This window comes from Lasioglossum baleicum, chromosome 13, assembly GCF_051020765.1.
Source record: "Lasioglossum baleicum chromosome 13, iyLasBale1, whole genome shotgun sequence".
Lineage (NCBI taxonomy): Eukaryota > Metazoa > Arthropoda > Insecta > Hymenoptera > Halictidae > Lasioglossum > Lasioglossum baleicum.
In genome coordinates, this window is record NC_134941.1 from 11,560,899 (window position 1) to 11,581,973 (window position 21,075).

Here is a 21,075-nt window from a genome sequence, read left to right on the forward strand (position 1 = left end):
AAGTTTTATACAACAGCATAGTTTTTAATAGCGTTAAATATGTCGAATTTTGTGCCTGGAAACTACGATTTGCGGACAGTATTGATTTTCTGTTACGATTTGAAGAAAAATAAACTCTCTAAAATCTTCTCTCCCTAAACTCTTTAAAATAAACTGAAAATTCGCGTGATTCTATGTACATTTCTTTATATTTCTAAATGAATTGGAGGATAACCAAAAATTAGATCATCGACGAGCACTTCGCAACGGAATGAATGGTCTGATTAGATCCCACGCGATTTATCCACGTAACTCGTTCTAATCTCCTCGACGCCCACGCCGGGAAACAACGGCGTAAAATTTTCATTGAAGGGAGCAGTGCCTTCGACCAGGAAACGCAGGAATTCGCTGGACCAGCGAACAATACGTATATGGATGTCGGCAAGGCCGGAGAATTACCCCTCGGAAAAAGTCCGTGGCGCACCTATGGTGGAAGCAACAGGCGTTCTCCCGTTCTCGACTCGACGAACTTGAACTTGAGAAAAAACCGGGTGCTTCGCCTTGAAGTTGTCCGGCCTTGCGGAAGAGGAGAGAGACAGAGCGAAGACGTTGTTGCAGCGGCGAAGCGAGAGCGAGAGGTAGATCGAGAGAGAGAGAGAGAAGGGCGGCGATCAGCGACCGCGGGACCGAAACGAAACACTGGGAGCGAGCGAACGGATCGAAACTAAATCGCGGAACGGATTCGTTGGAATTGTCCACGGATCACTGGGAATCGCGAGGATAGCCAGCGAAAGAATTATGCAGCGACTGGAGTTAAACGACTGTTTAATATTCTGTCTCGATGCTGTCTCATGTCGTGGATCCTTTGCGATCCTGCTCGATGAAAATAAAAATGACGATGGGCTTTATTGTTGTCAACGAAGATTTTAAACAAAGTCAAACAATAATGAATGCTTTCTTTTTACCCCTCATTTGTGCCTCGTGTCAATCTGAGACACAGTTTTCCCGAAATAAGTTATGTTTATTCTTTTCTCTGTTACAACATTCTTGGAGATAAAGAAGTTTTAATCACCGTGACTGTAAAGAAAATGTTACGGCAAAGGATTGAGGCAACGTCTGTGGTTCTAAAGGCGCTTTTTTACCAGCGTGTCCACTTTTTCTGTTCAACACACTCGTGGAGTGCTGGAAATCTTTCCGAGAACGAAGGATCTACTCTCGACTCGATCGTTTGGTCGACTCTCATGACGTTTCGAATTCTGTGGATCGAAAGGGCGAGAAAGTGTGAACCGGGCTGGCTGAACGCGAGTCAAAGGTGCCGGAAAGTGAATTAAAAGTAATTGAAGCTGCGGATCGTGTGGGAGGCGAGACGCGGCCCGTGTAATCCGTTATAACCTTGTTACGCTTTTCAATCGGACGGACGGATGAACGGACGAATAGTCGAGGGTGTTATACAATTTCTCCGGCATAGTTGCTTACATAATTCGACCATACTGGCGCGGTGCGCGTCCGGTCGCGGCGTCCCTGTTCGGTGATCAAGGTCACCGAAATCGATCGACCGATCCTGCGAGCCGGCGAATGTAACGAGGGGATGAAACGAGGGGATGCGACACCCAGGCTCGTGCAACGAGAACACGGCGGCCACGGGCCTATGGCGGAATCGACGCAGGATCGCGGGCAGAAAGCGCGCACGGAAGCGCGCTCGGCATTTCAATTGCGAGCGCTACCAACGAAATCGATACAGGACGTGCCGTGGCCAGGTATACGTGCGGAGGTCGAGGCTTTCGCAAGTCGCGCCGATTCGCCCCGCTCCGCGCCGCGCGCCATACTTCGAAAATTTTCGTAAGTCCGGCGACGCGCGACAAGAGCGGTGGACATCGGTATAAAGTGAGGACGCCCCGACGATTCTTCACACTCGCCCCAGAGTAACCGAATCGATCGCCAAGCTTCAACATGATCAAGTCAGCGGTAAGTCAAACACGATCCTACACCCTGGATCCATCCACGGTTCGCTATTCTAACTGCATTAGGAGTTCGACCGATCCTCCAAGTATTTCGGTTGAGCTGCCAGTCGTTAGCAAGAATTTTCTTGGACTGGTACCCGGTTGCATTTATATTTTTAATTTGTTTCTACAATTCTGTTCATGTTATCCGACTTTGAGAAGTCATGAAAACTTGCTTGTACTTTTTGATTAATAGACTGCGGATCTTTATGCAAAATATAAATTGTCTGCTTTGATTGCAAGAAATAGAAACTAAATTAGATGTTATTTCTTCCCTTAATGATTTTAATAGAGGAGAAATCATATATTGACATCTTCAATTTTGAATTTCATCTCAATTCTGCTATAAATGCATAAAGATCCGCAGTCTATTGATAACTATTGTCTGAGTAAATTAGTGTTCTGATGGTTTTCTAAGACTGCGGTTTGCAAGTTAGATTCAACTCGAAAGAGCAACTCCGAATGGCGTCCAGTATCGTTTGAACTGCAATTGCATCTGCGTTTGATTTTCCAGTGCCTCATCCTCGCCATCGCCACCATGGCCTCCGCAGGTGTGCTCTCAGCCCCGTACATAGCGGCTCCAGCAGCCCCATTGGCAGCGGCTCCGCTCGCAGCTCTCCCAGCGCCGATAGTCACCGCAAGGAGTAGCCAAGTCGTCGCCAGGAACTACAACACTTTGGCCGCTGCACCGCTCGCTGCACCGCTCGCTGTACATGCTGCTCTACCTGCTGCACCGTACACTCTCCCAGCTGCACCGTACACTCTCCCAGCTGCACCGTACACTTTCGCAGCTGCACCAGCCGCCGCACCGCTGTCATACTCTCCGTTCGCCTACTCTGCGCCATACGTCCTCCCATGAACGACACTTGGCTCATCGAATTCGCCGATCTATTCTCTGTTTTCTGTTCTATTAAATAAACCACCTCTCTAAACACGTAATCAAAAGCGTTCTCGCACTTTGAAACTTGCGACCCTCGAATTCGACGTCCCACGATCCTCCGGCCCTTCACATTCCAAATTTGGACCCCATGCTCGCGAATAATTAACGCGTGTACGTGCTCGACTTTCCCTAATTATAAACCTCCTTGTTTATACTGGGTATATAATAACCGTGACACAACATTATTTCTGGAACACACGAATCGAATCGATACTGCGACGACGAACCAATTTATTTCGGAAATTGCATATAATTCTGTAACAACGATATCTCTTTTCCCGGAACTTCCGAAACGTTTCAGATAATAAAACTCTGTGGAAATGGAACGTGCGATATGGCGCGCGCAAGAACCTATTGCATTTACACGAGGTTTCGATATGAATTAAATCCGAACAATCAGACTTGCCTCGGGTTGACTTTCAATACGGACTTCAGAAATGCATTGATTCAGCGATCACATTTGATTCTCGTGCTTCTCAATATTCATTACACTCATGAATCTTCGAATAGTTACACCGACGACGCGTGGGTCGACAAACATTGAATAGCAATTACGAGGCGTGCTATGGCATTTCCACAGAAGCGTGTAGAAATTGTTTAAACAAACGGAGGAAAGATTAGGTGGTTGTCCGTAAGGGGATTAGAAGATGTTGCGAACAAATCTCCCACTTAACACTGGATTTGCGGGACGCGTTCTAACCTTCATAAACTGATAAACAGGATAAACGGAGAATGATAAATGGATTTGAAAACGTGAGGGGACCAAATATCATTACTAGACTGCGGATCTTTATGCAATTATGGCTTTCGAAAATTTTCAAAAAATGCTAGGATATAAAATATGTCAGATTTCAGTACGATTTTAATTTATTTCAGATCTAAAAAGGGTACTATGTACCATGGAAAATAAGATTCTATTTTATTCTACTTTCTTAAAATTTGTCTACAAAAATTGAAAATTGCATGAACCATCCGCAGTCTATAATCATTACTAAGTAAAGAATTAATGTTTTCTATATCTTAAACAAAAATTAGTTATTTTAATACTTTTTATTTATATAAGAAAAGGAAACATCAATTTTATTTTTAAAAATAAAGTAGTACTAGGTACTTCACATGCTATTTTTATTAACTTCTAGAAAGCAGGAACCAAAAATAACAATTATTCTAAAATTTTCTACGATAAAAATCATTAGTAAAAAGTTGATTTTATTATTGAAATTTAAGATAATGTACTCGAAATATAAAGACAAATTCGAAGAGCAAAATGATTTAAAAATCAAATCAAATCGATTTTTATACTTTTTGGTTATAACAGTTATGGTCCCTGCTAAAAAGCTTGTTTTGTGTCCGATAAAACCGGGTGGGTCACGGTAATCGGAGCCTTCACCCTATGTGGTCGGATAAAAAAATTAATCTAATGAATTTCCATGTAAACAACTTCATAATTTCAATAATTGTCATTTGACCGGCAGTGGTAGACGCTCGAAAGCTGTGAGGCGATTGAAAGCAGGGTGGTGTTGATTGTCTGTACAAGCTAACCGATTCTACTTATGTCTCCTGACGAATTGGTAATCCCGTTCTCTAATCCTCCTACGGTAAACACTGTTATACACCTTCAACGTATTTATGTACGTCCATAGAGACTTGCCCCCGTCACGATAATGTTACGATCGTGGCAACGATCCTTCGTATCTACTTGTGACGGATTGCGCCACGGATTGCACCACGCACGCAACAAAGCGACAAAGGGAAAAATTTGGTTATAAGCGTATATTATTCATAACTCCGCGTGATGCAAACAGGTTAATATAAGCATTCCAGTGTTGGTTACGTTGTGCGAACGTTACGCGTCTATCGACATCGACGGTGTACAACAATAACAGTGTGATCCGCTCTCCTGTTCCATTGCGTCACGTTGTCCAACAGCAGAATTTCGGAATTTCTCACGCGCCGGGTAGATCGTTAACGCGGTGAAACCGGTGTGACAGGGCGACGAAAACCGAATAGTTAATTATACTTAAAATTATATAAAATTAGAGATTCGGAGCGGTGTAACACGCTCTTGTCAACAGGCGCGTTACGTGACAAAATATTAATTAGAAATCAGATATAGATTAAGTTTGCGAGCATCCGCTTTGAGACTCGGTCCGAGAATACATGTTATTTCAATTATAGAATACAGTAGGCTCCCGTTTAACGCGACCAGAAACTTGTTTAAAAAAGCTGTTTACATGTGTGCCCATGATTATGAAAGCGGTCTAAGTGAAAATTAAAAAAAAAATGGGTTTATCAGTTATTTCACGTCACGTTATTTTAAACTAAATTAATTCAATGTAATTTCTACGATATTGTCCAAAATGAACCGCTTATAGTGCTTGTTATTTCAACATTATATGGAATTCATTTAGTGTTAATATCATTTTCCTTCAAATATCTCGAAACAAGAAATATACGGCAAGATCATTCAAAGACGCAGAAATTGCATTATCTTTTCGTCGAGGCCTAATAGTTTCCGAGATATTCAATAAAGTGGGGGTTTCCACCCCAACTTTGAAGGCTATTTTCACCCCCTTAACATGAATGTCGGCAACCATAAAAAAAATACGTTCCAAATATTTTTTTGAGTTCTGTATCACATAAAAATCCATTAAAATCGGCGCGTTATGATTGGGTAACCTCCCCTGCGAGACCATTTTCATAATTATGGGCACATACATGTAGTATGTATTGTATGTTGCAGTAAATGTACAGAACATTGCGTAAGACGACTGTACAGGCTGTATAAAGAGTAATCCGTCCTAGGGGTGAATCTACGCCTCTGGCTCGCTGGACATTTGTAAAAGAAATTTGCCGCAAAATTGTTTGTAACAAAGAAAATTGTTGGTAAAGTTTGTTTTTACATTAATGATCGTGTACGTGCCTCAAGCCAAACGAAATTTAAAGGGACATCCGTCGCTAGGCCCGTACCAAGTGATCGTCTCCCTGCCCATTCGGATCATAAATTGGAAGTTGCATAATATGGAATAATATACCTTATTTCCATTGTTTACATATAAGAATATTAATTCTACATTATAAAAATACTAGTTTCAAGTATAGGTACTTACAAATTTTTCAGAATCTTCTGTTCCTCCATTGGATCAAGTGGACACTGCCATTTGCGCGAATACGTCTTGTTAACGATGAAGCATAAAACACCGCACTTCTACACAATCACTGGACACTACACTACACACTTTCCGAAATCGTGACAGCGAACGTGAAGAATTTACTCCGACCACGGTCAAAATAGCACTGCGGTTGTCACCTCGGTTTCCCATGAATGGTTAAGGGTGGATTTAGGCGGGGAAATGTTGCGTTTGTTAATTGGACGGGGGTGGGTCGGAAGGACTCTAGGTTTAGAAGTGGGGAAACTATCAAAGAAATTCCTTTTGACATTGTTTACGGTCATCAATGACATGATTTATGAGGGTAGTCCGCTCATCGCTACGATGGGTCCGTCGCACGTGTTGTCGATCTGTCGGGGTGGAAGATTCGCATGCGTTTTTTGCTTGCTATAACGTCCTTTACAGGTATATCGCCTAATCCGCTGAAGGAACGGTGATGTACGGTAACATTTTACAATACAGGATTAATATTCTTATAACAATAGATACAAGGTATTCTTTCAGATCTTGCAACGTCGAAGTTGCGAATCTTCACCCTACGAGCGGACTACCCTCATAAACGTCATTGATGACCGTAAACAATGCCACAAGGAATTTCTTTGATAGTATCCCCACTTCTCAACCTGGAGTCGTTCCGACTCACCCCCGTCCAATTGACAAACACTACATTTCCCCGCCTAAATCCACCCTTAATCATTCATGGAAAACCGAGGTGACAACCGCAGTACTATTTTGACCGTGGTCGGAGTAAATTCTTCCCGTTCGCTGTTACGATTTCGGAAAGTGTGTTGTGTAGTGTCTAGTGATTGTGTAGAAGTGTGGTGTTTTGTGCTTCATCGTTAACAAGACGTATTCGCGCAAATGGCAGTGTCCACTTGATCCAACGGAGGAACAGAAGATTCTGAAAAATTTGTAAGTACCTATACTCGAAACTAGTATTTTAAAATGTAGAATTAATATTCTTATATGTAACAATGGATATAGGGTATAACTCCACACAATCAAATTTTGCAAAAACTTTAACAGCTTATATCTCAATAACTATTTGTTTGCGACTTCTTTCAAACTTTTTCTCTTCGGGATGAGTGGAAGGTGGTGGTGTAAAAAGCAATTTTAACAACAATTTTCTTTATTGTACACAATTTTGCGGCAAGCTTCTCTTACAAATGTCTTCCGATCCAGACGTGTAGATTCACCTCTAGCACGGATGACCATTACTTTACTACCACAGAAGATATAGATATTATTATATCATAGCATTATATACAGCGAGTGTAAAAAGTATTCGACGCCCTTTAAAATAAAATATCATTCTTATAATTGTACCAAACGACCTGATTTTTTTATAATCAATTAGAAGCATTAGTTTACGAAATTATATGCAAAATCGATTTTCCAAAAATCATAATTTAGTAGGTTACATGCAAAAATAAAAAAGGCATTTTTTAAAACTTTTTATTTGGGCCCTTAATGAAAACTTAAAATATGTGTTTTGTAGATCTACAAAGCATTCACATTAAGGGCCCAAATAAAAAAGTTTCAAAAAATGCCATTTTTATTTTTGCATGTAATCTTGTAAATTAAAAATCTTTTCAAACCAACGCTTCTAATTGATTATGAAAAATCAGGTCGTTTGGTACAATTTTAAAATAGTTATTTGATTTTAATGGGCGTACGAATACTTTTTGCACCAACTGTATGAGAGTCTACTGTAACTTCTCGTTATCACCGTAACAGAGTTCACGCGGAGGATCGCCTTGAAGCTGCCAAAGCGAAAACGCGCGTTACGCCGAGCAGCTTGAAAACCGGCCGCGGATTAAGACATCAAACTTACGCGACCAAATTAACAATTAAGTTCACAGAGAAAGTCTAGGAATGAAGCCATACCTAGCCGCGAAGGTCGTCGATGCAATTAACCAGAACCTTTCATCGAACCTTCCCCTCTGGCACGAAACACACGATCCACGACCAGAGTTGCGCAAAAATTTTATTTAAATAATCGGATAAAGTGTGTTTAACTCATTTTTGTCATAAACACATAAAATTCGCTGTCTATTGTATTATACCAATATATTTAATAATGTAGACAATATTGTGAACAATGGTGCAGCATTTTTTTACTCCGAGTCGCCCCTCGACGTAGCCGTGGACAGAGTTGGGCAAAAATTTTTATTCAAATATAATTTTTGTACAAAAAAATTGATGTACCATTGTCCAAAATATTGTTTACATTATTAAATCTATCGGTATCTAATTAACAGCGGATTTTATGTGTTTATGACAAAAATGAGTACAGTAGGCTCCCGTATAACACGACCAACAAATTGTTTAAAAAGATCGTACACTCTTTTACTCTCTCGTGGGATATACTTTAGGCGTAATTTAAAACAATGAAAATATCAGAAGAATTTTAAAATATATTACGAAAGAAAATAAATTTGTATTTCACTGCAGAGTATGCAAAATGAAAATTCTCCGCCCGAATTGCAACAAAGATCCGCTGTCTACTAATCAATTACTAAACATTTCAGTATTGTATGAGGTATTGAATCAATTTCATATCCATAAAATGAACAAAATCGTATACAATGGAACTATTCTAGGTCGGAAGAAATGTTTAATTTTCAAATTAAAATAGCTCCGACTGCAAAAGATTGATCGTGCTCGTCTGTGGCAATTTATCGAAATATGTAACAACTTTTCGAGCGAGAGGTCGAGAAATTTTTGCGACTGTTCTCGAGCCTGTTCGCTGCAATCCATCGCGGTTCATCGACACTGCACCTCGCCGGCGATCGTCGTCGCTCTTCCCTCGGGGCTCTCGTGACGCGCTCGGTCCTTGGCCATGAAGATAAATCGTCCGCTTTTTCTCGTCACCCAATTTACCGAAAAAGAACAGTTACGATTCGACACGTTTTTTCCGGGGCGGCGCGGCGGCACGGCGAACCGAGGGAAAGTCTTAGCGTCCGATGGGGAATCGTAGACGAGACGCCATTCCACTAGGAATTCGAGTCACGATCGTGGAACGATCTTCGAAACTCATGGTGTCACAACCTCGCGACGCAAAATATATGTACGCCCGTTTTTCGTATTTAGAACGTGAACGAGAGCCGCACCCAATCTGTATTACTGGTTCAAGTGAAACTGGCATACCTGCCGGCCAACGGTTATGTCATCCAAGGGTCGACGGATGACCCGGCCTCGCGGTGCCGATGACACCGTCCGTCTTCCGAGAAATCCTCGCGCCATTCTTAGAAACCCTTCGGGAAATACTTCTCGACGGGTACAGCATATCGATTCTTCTAATTAACCCTTTGCACTCGAAGATATGTATTTCAACTTGAAAATTAAACATTTCTTGAAACGTGTGAATATTTTGTACACCCACTGTACATGATTTTTTTTTATTTTATGGATATGAAATTGATGTAACACCTCGTACAATACTTAAATGTGTAGTAATTGCTTAGTAGACTGCAGATCTTCATGCATTTAGGCTTCTGACAATTTTCAAAACATGCTGGAACGTAAAATTCCACAGAATTTAGTACGATTTTGATTAATTTCAGAACTACAAAGACTGCTACCACTGAAAATGAGATTTTACATGGTTCCACTTTCTCACAATTTGCCTACAAAAATTTAAAATTGCATAAACATCCGCAGTTTATTGATTAGATACCAACATATTGAGCAATTAAACTGCGGATCTTTATGCAAAATAGAAATTGTCTGTATCGATTGCAAGAAATCGAAACTAAATCGAATGTTATTTCTTCTCTGAATGATTTTCATGAAGGGGAAATTATATATTGACATCATAAATTTTTTAAATATTTCAACAACTTTGAATTTCATCTACTCAATTTTACTATAAATGCGTAAAGATCCGCAGTCTATTAAAAATACAATATTGTGAACAATGGCACAGCAATTTTCTATGGTGACTTTGAGTCACTCCTACACTGCTAAGGGATTGACTTCCAACTTATTTACTTCCAAAGGAAACATTTTATTTCACTGGCAGCATCCAAATGAAATCAGAAAACATAAAGTGAAAGAAATAGAGACTTCTTTGCTGAAGGGACAAAGAGACCGCCTGACACACGGTATAATGAACCTTTCAAATTGAAAATGAAAATTGTCCAGGTACATTTGAGCAACCAAAGGGACAATTTAATTTTTCTACAAAAGGTAGAGCACACACACATCGGAGCAACATTCCAAGCATCACAAAGGACCCGACAAAAATGAATACGAGTCTCCTAAAGAGGAATACGTCGTAAACAAGATCGGGTCCATAGTCCACGATGACTTGAACCCGGATGAACGAGGAGTTAGATTCGATCGAAGATAACCGAGGAATCGATTGGTCCTGCAATTAGTCTATCCACGGGCCATCGATCTCCGGCTCGGAGCTCGGAAAAAACGTGTAGATTCGACCTTAGAGCTCGGCCGATGAAAGTAACGAACCCGGGCGACTTGGTACAAAACGAACAAAGCGATTTGGTATTCAGAAGCGTGTTCCTGGTCGCATCGTGCCTCGCAACCACCTTCCGTCGCCATTAGCACGCGTAGTGGGAGTATGTGTCTCGCGCGGAAACCACCTATAAAAGCGGTCCGCCTAATCGTTTTGGTATCACAGTTTCATTCAACGTTCCACTCGAAACACCCTCGAGATCTCCAACGAGCAAAATGAGTTCCGCACAATTCTTGGTAAGTCGAGTCGCCGGAAACGCGCAGGTCTTTCTGCGAACATTTTTCAAACCAAAAAAGTACAAGTCGTCGATATGTTATACATACATATATTAGAAGAATTATTCTGTGAACATTTTTCAATTCAAAAAGTACAAGAATTATTCTGTGAAGTATTGAGACGTTAACCTCTCGTACTCGAAGGATTTGCTTAGATCAATTGCCAGCAAGTATCGAATGACACTTCGAATAAAATATCGATAAAATGATAGAACGTTGAATATCATCATTTTATATACAGATTGTATCAAAAATTGTAGATCTTGCGAATATGAAGTGCGAAAGCTGTTAATCTAATCTCTACATCGCTATTTTATATTGTTCATTTTTCAAACCAAAAAGTACAAGTCGTCAATATGCTATACATATATCAGAAGAATTATTCTGTGAACATTTTTCAAACCAAAAAGTACAAGAATTATTCAGTGAGTTATTGAGACGTTAACTTTTTCATGCTCGGAGGGTTTCCTCCGATCAATTGCCAGCAAGTATCGAATGACACTTCGAATAAAATATTGATAAAATGATAGAACACGTTGACCATCATCATATCATAAAATATGAAGTGCAAGAGCTATTAATCTAATCGATCCATCGTTTCTCTTCCGCAGATCCTCTTCGCCGGCCTGATCGCCGTGTGCTCCGCCGGTTTGATCCCAGCTGCCGTTCCAGCGGCAGTAGCAGCCCCGATTCCAGCGGCTCTGACTGTTGGAACTTATGCTAGCAGCTACAACGCTCATGCGATCAATCACGCCTTCGCTGCACCCTACATCGCGAGCCCAGTGGTCGCTCATGCCGCTGCACCCTTCGCAGCTCCAGTCGCATCCTACGCCTACGCAGGCTACCCAACAGCGGCCCTGGTCGCAGGCAGACGCTAAGTCTTGTGCGAACTTTAACCCGTTACCTCGAGAAGATGAGGATCCTAGAACATCCGGCTGCAAACGCCATCTCCGCCGAGGAACCCATTCGTTTCCGGTCTTCGTTCTCCAACGACGCCGCAGGATGCTCCAGGAATCGTCTTCGCTAGTTTCCTTTCATCGAATTGGCCATTTCTACCATGTACATTCCACAACGCTTGAATAAACAATCTCTTTACCTCTCTTAATTTTATCTATTGTCTGCTGCGCGCTAAATGTACCCTATTCTTGCACGCTGTTAGGCGTTTTTTCTCAATTTTTTCGAAAACCGTTTGTAAAATAAAATACGCAGCCTGTCCAGATCTACAGGTTTCGTTTAACATATTTTTCGACGCAGTAAATAATTTATTAAGCTAATTGTTTTAATGTTTAATCGAGCTGAAACTTTGCACAGATTTGTTTCAACTATTTGGAACAACTCTGGGGGTGCTCTGGGGGTTGCTGAAGAAGAAGTTTTAGAAAAAATTTTCGACGCAGTAAATAGTTTATTAAGTTAATTGTTTTAATGTTTAATCGAGCTCAAACTTTGAGTAGATTTGTTTTAACTATTTGGAACAACTCTGGGGGGTTGCTGGCAAAGAAGTTTTGGAATAAATGTTGGTCGCAGTAAATTTAAGTTAATTGTTTTAATGTTTAATCGAGCTCAGACTTTGCACAGATTTGTTTCAACTATTTGGAACAACTCTGGGGGTTACTGGAAAAGAAGTTTTGGAAAAAATTTTGGTCGCAGTAAATTTAAGTTAATTGTTTTAATGTTTAATCGAGCTCAGACTTTGAGTAGATTTGTTTCAACTATTTGGAACAATTCTGGGGGTTGCCGTAAAAGGAATTTCGGCAAAAATTTTTGACGAGAGTAAATAATTAGATACACTATGTGGACTCCATTCTTGTTTTAAAAAAGATGTAAAAGTTCATGGCTTCCAGGCGTGTAAGTATAAAGCATAAACGGAGCCGAACAAGAAAAGAAGTTGCTCTCGGACTTTTTACGGAGCGATTCCCGCGGAGACAAAGTAGTTCCGACGAAGAGAACCATAACTTCGAGGCACCTCCGGGAGAGGCGATCCAGTTCGACGTTCCCTGTCGGAAACAAAAGATGCATGGTAACCGGCGAACAAACGACGACTCGTTGATCGTCGTTGCCGAGGTCGAACCTTTCCGTTTTGGTGCGTACGCTCGGGACAATCGCCTCGTTTCGGATTAACTGGTTCGGAAAAACTGGTTCGTATCTCGCTGGTGGGATCAAGCGGAGAAAAATCAGGCGAGTCGCCCTTACCTTTCGTCCAAATCTGTTACACCCGTTCCAAACGAGAGAAAGAGGGACTCCGTCGCGAGGAGAAGGAAACGAATCGTTCATCCCGGATAAAAATCGAAAGAACGCAGCAAAGGAACCGTTGCGAAAATGCGTGAGATCGCGCATCTCCAAGCGGGCCAATGCGGCAATCAAATAGGAGCCAAGGTGAGCCATAAGAACACCATAATTTCCCTTATTTTGAGGAATCGGGTGTGAATCTACTCTAGAGCACGAAAAACCAATCTTCATAATTTCTTACGGGCATCAGACGTCGAAGTGTGCACAAAAATTTGTACTTGATCATTAGACAGCGGATTTTTATGCAAAATAAACATTTTCTACCCGGATTGCAACATTTAAAATAAGGTTGAGTAATAACAATAAGAAGCAATGCCATCGCAATGCTAAATTTGTCTAATTCATTTACTGTTTTAAATTATACCTCCTCATTATTGTCATCAATCCATCAAATCAGCTGTCTAATCCCAGACTGCTCAAAGACGTCTCATTTCAGACATTGAAAAGACGTCGCGTGATCTCTGGAATAATCATCTTGTTACAAAATGACGGCGCTACAGCTTCGCTCTTCTCATTCTCGTGAAAAATTTTAAAAATTGGACTAGTTTTTGCCGTCTTAAACTTTATTCCCGAATTTAATAAATTAACTATGATCCCGAACAGTTCTGGGAGGTGATCTCCGACGAGCACGGCATCGATCCGACCGGAACCTACCACGGCGACTCGGATCTCCAGCTGGAACGCATAAACGTTTACTATAACGAGGCTTCCGGAGGAAAGTACGTGCCCAGAGCGATTCTCGTCGATCTGGAGCCGGGAACCATGGACGCGGTCCGATCCGGGCCGTTCGGACAAATCTTTCGACCAGACAATTTCGTGTTCGGTCAGAGCGGCGCCGGAAACAACTGGGCCAAAGGGCACTACACGGAGGGCGCGGAATTGGTGGACTCCGTCCTGGACGTTGTACGCAAGGAAGCGGAAAGCTGCGACTGTCTTCAAGGCTTCCAGCTGACCCATTCCCTCGGCGGTGGGACCGGAGCCGGTATGGGCACGCTGCTCATTTCGAAAATACGCGAGGAGTACCCGGATAGGATCATGATGACCTTCAGTGTAGTTCCGTCTCCCAAGGTATCCGATGATGACGCTCGTTCGTCTCCCTTTCATCCATTCCGACGCCTACAGTAATGGGCAAAAGTATCAGCGCGGAACTGCCTTTTCAACGAATATCGATAAACACTGAAATTCTCAGAATAAACGTGTTTAACGCACGCAAAAAATGTTGCTTTGAACAAAGTTTGTTTTCGGATATTTTGTCCGCCCACCAGAAATCTACAGGGTGTTGCTGTTGCTAACGGGTCGATCGGAAATTTGGTAATTGTGCGTGAAAGGTCTCACCTCGCCGATTTAGCTGATATTTTAAAATCTAAGATTTAATTTTTAGGGAATTTATATCTTTTGCATAACTACATTTTAATGCTTAAATATTGATTGCATGCGAATCAAATTTCATTTCGTCTAAAAAGAAAGGCGTAACCGGATTAATATTCGGACGCTCCAAAGAAGACGATAACTTTTTAAATATTGTAATGCAATTAACGAAATTTTCAGAATACGTTTAATTGACACAGATCTACAAAACGTATTTTTTAAATTTTTAATGAAGGCCCACATAAAAAATTTGTAAATGCAACTTTTAGCATTTTTTCTACAATCCCGATCAATTGCAATTTTTGAAAAAATTTCTTTTCACATCCTGTAGTAAACTAATTGTTCTAGCTTCCCAAAAAAGTTCAAATGGTATAGTACAATATTAAAAAAGTTATCGTTTTCTTTTTTGGAGCGTCCGAATATTAATCCGGCTCACTGTATGTTAGATTTTGTTAAAATCGTCATTACGACTCTGACTCGTTAAAATACGGCAAGTGGTTAAGATACGAAGCTGATTTTTGAAGTACTATTAACATAGTAATCTCCGATCGTTCCATAGGTGTCGGACACAGTGGTGGAGCCGTACAACTGCACCCTGTCGGTGCACCAACTGGTTGAAAACACGGACGAGTCTTACTGCATAGACAACGAGGCTCTCTACGACATATGCTTCCGCACGTTGAAGCTGACCACGCCGACTTATGGCGACTTGAACCACCTGGTGAGCGCGACGCTCAGCGGCGTCACCACGTGTCTCAGGTTCCCAGGACAACTGAACGCCGACCTGAGGAAACTCGCCGTGAACATGGTGCCCTTCCCGAGACTTCATTTCTTCATCCCTGGTTTCGCACCCCTAACTTCCAGGTGCGCTAACGAAATCGCCCGCTGTTTTGGACCAGAGTTTCTCCACGTGGACATTGTCGTCCTTTGATGGACTTCGAGGAAGCTAAACCTTCAGTTTCTATCATTTTATCTTCTCCCAAACGAACGTTTTAACATTCTGTAATCCAGAGATGGGCAAAACGTAATAATCCGATTAATAAACAATTTAATGATTTCGGCGCCAATGTTATATAACATTTGATCGAACCTGTGGCGCCGAAATCATTAAATTGTTTATTTGCACTATTTACGATCGACATAAAGGAAAATTAATCCGATTAATGATTGAAAATTACGATTAATATAAAATCGAATTATTAATCGTGGCTACCGGTTACTAAATAATCAGTAATTGCTTTATTTATTATTTATGATTTAACCTGCCCTTTTGCTATAATAACAACACTGTTTATAGTCCAGGATTCATGATTAATGATTACTAGACTGCGGATCTTTCTGCATTAATGACAAAAATGGATAGTTGCAATTTAAAACAGTGGACATATTAAAAAATTAAAAACATCACCGTTTTAACAGAAACAGAACATTATTAAAAAATGAAAGAAATTATTGCTTGGCCCTTATTCCGAAATTTAATTATTGCTTGGCCAAGTTCCGCAGTCTAATGATTACAGTTACTACGATTACATTAAACAATCTATTACAAAAGAATTAATTACTGCCCGACTCTGCTGTAATCCCGTACATCCACGAATGAAAGCTTTCATCGTACCGATTTCTAACAGAGAAAAGCGAGCAGAGAGCTCGAGGAAGTTGGGAAACTCTGTTCCACAGCATTGTTACAGGTATAGATGAGCGTAGGTAGAGTGATTACAATGAACGTCAAAGTGAATGGGCTATTCACTTCGCATCGCGTCGTGTTATTGTTTCTTTATCAAAATTTTCAAATTAAATAGTTGCTATTTGAATGAATCTCTGGAATGGTACTGAAACCATCTGTTTCAGAGGATCGCAGCAGTACAGGGCCCTGACGGTCCCTGAGTTGACGCAGCAAATGTTCGACGCGAAGAACATGATGGCCGCCTGCGACCCCCGTAATGGTCGCTATCTTACGGTGGCAGCGGTGTTCCGCGGCAGGATGTCGATGAAGGAGGTGGACGAGCAGATGCTGAACATACAAAACAAGAACAGCAGCTACTTCGTCGAGTGGATACCCAGCAACGTGAAGACTGCCGTCTGCGATATTCCTCCCCGCGGCTTGAAGATGTCGGCGACGTTCATCGGGAATTCGACGGCCATTCAGGTAAATCCTAGGAACATCGGTATCTTGGGAAATCTATGTAAATGCTGTTCGATTTCACTAATTATTTTAAAAAAATGTTCCTAATAATCCGAATAAGGTTTGTGGGGAAAGAAAAATTGGAAAAATTGCCCGGGAAAAATGAGAGTGCTTTTTTCTATGGGATTTTTGTATGAACTCAAGAGCATAACTCACGATTCGAACGACGGATATGCGTAATCCTTTTTTTGTTTTGTTCGTTATGGTCCTGGAAAAGTTTTCAAGAAAAAAATTCGAGGCAAAACCCGCCCGGAGGGCCTGGTTGCGGACTGTGCCGTATAGGCACTCTACGAGCAGTTAGTGATTGATAAAATAAAATGATCATTTTAGGAGCTGTTCAAGAGAGTGTCGGAGCAGTTCACGGCGATGTTCAGGCGGAAAGCGTTTCTGCATTGGTACACGGGAGAGGGCATGGACGAGATGGAGTTCACCGAAGCTGAGAGCAACATGAACGACCTGGTGTCGGAGTATCAGCAATACCAGGAAGCCACCACCGAGGAGGAGGGCGAGTTCGACGAGGAAGAGGAAGGCGAGGGTGAAAATCCGTGAAGTCGACCGTCCCGGCGGAAATTTCCACGCGAATCTCGCCCTGCCTGCAAACCGGCATCGCGACGATCGCGTTCAGATATATCTCTCTTTGCTACCTATCTCTCGCCTCTACTACAATCCGTTTCGTTTTTCTCACGGTACAGCTTCCACGGAATCAATCCCGCCGACTGTATGCACATGCGTGGGCGCGTGTACCCTATCGTACATACACACGCGCGCTCGCACGCATGCGAATGCAGATCGACGCCCTTCTGAATACCACCCCCTACTTGTAGTTGACCGTTTCAGCAGCGTTACACGCGCATCTATCGCGTTACAAACTTAATTCTTTGTTGTGTTCTTGTCACTCGAAACTTGTCGTAATACATCATGTGAAATATAATGACAGCTGTTTCTATCGTACCTGGCTAGCTCAATAAATGGCCCGCTGGTTTCCGGCTCGCTCTAATCGCGGGATCATTTGTCATCTCGACAATGTTCAATCATCCCTTAACACTAAACCTACCTTATTTAGAGTTTGTGTTGGTCCTATTGTAATTGTGCGTGCTCCGCTAAATAGATCCTAGATATCTTTACAATCATTTCTATTATTTCAATATTTGTAAAATAGAGAATCTGGAACTTAATTCCATTGGTGGTAGGTTTAGTGTTAACTAGTCCGCGGATCTTTATGCAAAATGAAAATCTTTTTTGCAACGATTGTGGGCAGCAGGAGTTAAATAAAAATTCAATATTAAAGTCAAAAACAATATTCTTAGATTTGGGTAAATTTTACTTTATCGGACTCAAAATTAGCACCTTTCTCCTACGAATTACGATGTATTTGGTATGTGATCCGGTAGATTTGTACCTGGCGCGGATGCAGATCGAAGTTTCGATCCTCTAGGATCAATAGTTGAGGAGCTATGGTCGAGGATTACATACCAAATGCATTATAATTTGTAGGAGAGAGGCACAAATTTCGAGTCCGGTAAAGTAAAGAGCAGCCTTAGATTTTTCGATAAATGCATCAAAATCCGCAGTCTAGCGTTAACTCTTCGACTGCGTACCATAGATACAATTATCTCGGCAAATGAATTTCGAGACTTCGTAACAAAAGCTGTGGATCGTCGTCACGGTAGACGTGGCTCGCGATTCCACTTCTAGCCGTGACACGTTCCACGTTCGAGGTCTCGACAGAGATAACTGGATGGGGCGTGAACTCGACGAGATCGCGGACACGCGAACAGCATCGATATCGACGGAAACGTGCGTCGGTGGATACGTTTCAAGGATCCCGCGGCGAACGCGCGGACCTTTCTCACGATAGAAACAATACTTTTATTCTCGACCAGCTATCGGGCTCGTTAGAAGTCCCGTGTTTTCAAGGTTCTCCCTGTGGTAGGCGTGTTTCAGGGAAACCGCCTGCGCAACGCCTCGAGTACCGTCAATGAAACGAGTACACGGTGACGACGTTAAAAGCCTCTCGAGATGGAAATGATTTCAATCACCATATTTCCCATGATCAACATTTACAAGTGTCCCTTACGTTGGACTTTATGCAATCGACAGGAAGTCGAGACGACTCGGAAAACTGTATTTCCTGCAACGATCACCGTCTCATCGGACTGTGGTTTTAAACGCCGTATATCACAATTTCAAACAATTTTATTTTACAGTAAAACCTCACGTGTAATTAAAAACGCTACATATTTATATACTTGGTAAATATTGACAGAAAGGAGACCCAGCTCGGATCGTTGACCTTTGAATATGTTGCCAGGTCAATATTTTCAACAACTTCTTCAATATTTGCAAAAAAGCTTTAAATAAATCGGGATTACGAGTACAGTTGTGATTCTGCATGATACTCAAAAATAAAAATAATTATTATGCATGGAGAAAAGTTCTTCGGAACGTTGACCTTGACAACATACGTGTAGATGAAGGTCATCGGAGCTGGATCGTCTTTTGCCAATATTTACCATGTATTTTTGATGTGACACAGTAAATTTGCATATACAAAAACTGTCTAAAAATACTACGCTTACAGACACAAGAGATACATACAGTTAAATCAGAATAACTTTTTTATGAATGGACAAAACGACTTCAATAACTCTGTATGGCTAGATGAATTTGTTTAGTAAATGACGTCTGAAAAATATGTTGAGAAAATGCATTTGGAATTGTGAAATACAATAGTAAAAATTGATTTTTACGCCTTTTTTGCTGGTCCAATAACGAAAATTTAAATGATGTGTTTGGTCAACTTGTATAAATTATATACGCTCCGGAAATTTCATTGAAATTGGTTTAAGAGTTATAAACGATCAAAAGTGGTAAAAATTGCAATTTTTTAAGATTTTTAGCCTTTACATACCACTTTTGATCGTTTATAACTCTTAAACCAATTTCAATGAAATTTTCGGAGCGTATATAATTTATACAAGTTAACCAAACACGTCTTTTAAATTGTCGCTATTACCCCAGCTAAAAAAGTCGTAAAAATCAATTTTTACTATCATTTTTCACAATTCCGACCAAATGCATTTTTTCAACATATTTTATACATGTCATGTACTAAACTAATTTATCCAGCCTTACAGAGAAATTGAAGTCGTTTGGTCCATTCGTAAAAAAGTTATTCTGATTTAAAGTGTGTGTGATCAGTTTTGCTCCTATGTATTATGTACTTTAAAATGCGTCCACTGTACGCATTAATCGAGCTTTAGAGTACAGGATTTACGTATACATTTACCAGAAAAGAAAGCCATGACAACAAATTCGAAAGCCACAGATTTCTGAACGAAGAAAATTTGTCCTAATCGACCAGTGGAAATCTCGAAACGTAGAAACGACTTCGAAAACCCTATTTACCGAGCGAGACTAGTTCGAATGGATCTGTCGGATCTCGGACGTGTTCGATCGTGAGCGAGGATCTAGGCTTGCGTTAGACCGGAAGGAAACCGTGCGCTCGATCGGAGAGTGCGTGCGCGAGGACGATATCGCGGCGCAGGATCAGGATCGTGTCCGAGGAGGCAACGTCCTGGAGCAGGGTTCGCGTAGAGCTTCGACGTCGATACTACTCGGTGCCCTAATAAACCTCCACTGATTCGCGACTCGAGGATGACGGGTTCTTTTATAGCCAGACGTAACGCCCGGTCTGAAAAGAAACTGGTTAACGTTGCTCGCGGCCCTCGTCTTGACAGGACAGGCCAAGGTCTTCCGGATTTGGGCGTAGTTATCGCGCGAGCCGGATCTTCAATCTTTTTTATTTATTTCTCTTGATCGATCAGCCGTCCGTCGACGCGTCAAAACAGCGGCGAATAAACGAGGTTAAAAAACCGGCGAATGAGAAAAAGAACAAACACGAAGAGAGCTGAAAGCACGAGTTTTATCGATAGATCGTTAGCGGTTTCTTCGGCGGGGAGAGCGGCGATTTACGAAATCGTCGACCTTGCTACGAAATCGTTCGGCAAGCGTGGTTGACAAACAGAAGAAAAGAGAGGAGAGACGGAACAACGGACCGGAGAGAGCTAGGAACGGCGACGGGCGCCAGCCAACGGCGAGGGGGAGGGTTACACCGGGTCGACAGGTTCTGAAAAGAACAATCGGGGATTGCTGAAATTACGATACATCGCTCCGGGTACGTAATGTCGGCAAAATTTCATGTTTAAAAAAAACCTCCGATTGATTCTGCAGATTGCAGCCGAGTCCATTGCAGAATCTTTCATGTTTGAATTTCTACTCGGGGTGCAGATATCCAGATATAAAATCAAACCAATGTAATTAACCCTTAGCAAAATTGTTGTACGATTATTCGCAATAATGGTTACGTTATTAAATATTTTGGTATCTAATTAACAG

At 41.5% G+C, this 21,075-nt stretch overlaps 2 protein-coding genes across 2 annotated transcripts; both read left to right on the forward strand.

The window, feature by feature from the left end:
- The first annotated feature begins 1,785 nt into the window (after nt 1–1,785).
- On the forward strand, nt 1,786–11,946 carry LOC143215449 (uncharacterized). Its single transcript, XM_076437582.1, has 6 exons — nt 1,786–1,944; nt 2,494–2,835; nt 9,183–9,292; nt 10,472–10,595; nt 10,665–10,802; nt 11,453–11,946. The coding sequence occupies exons 1-6, from the start codon at nt 1,930–1,932 to the stop codon at nt 11,717–11,719; spliced, it is 996 nt and encodes a 331-aa protein (XP_076293697.1). The 5' UTR covers nt 1,786–1,929; the 3' UTR covers nt 11,720–11,946.
- Nucleotides 11,947–12,085: 139 nt separating this feature from the next.
- LOC143214979 (tubulin beta chain) lies at nt 12,086–17,373 on the forward strand. The gene is made up of 5 exons (XM_076436627.1): nt 12,086–13,214; nt 13,731–14,195; nt 15,055–15,359; nt 16,344–16,641; nt 17,008–17,373. Exons 1-5 carry the CDS (start codon nt 13,158–13,160, stop codon nt 17,224–17,226), a joined length of 1,344 nt encoding a protein of 447 aa, XP_076292742.1. The 5' UTR covers nt 12,086–13,157; the 3' UTR covers nt 17,227–17,373.
- The last annotated feature ends 3,702 nt before the right edge of the window (nt 17,374–21,075 follow it).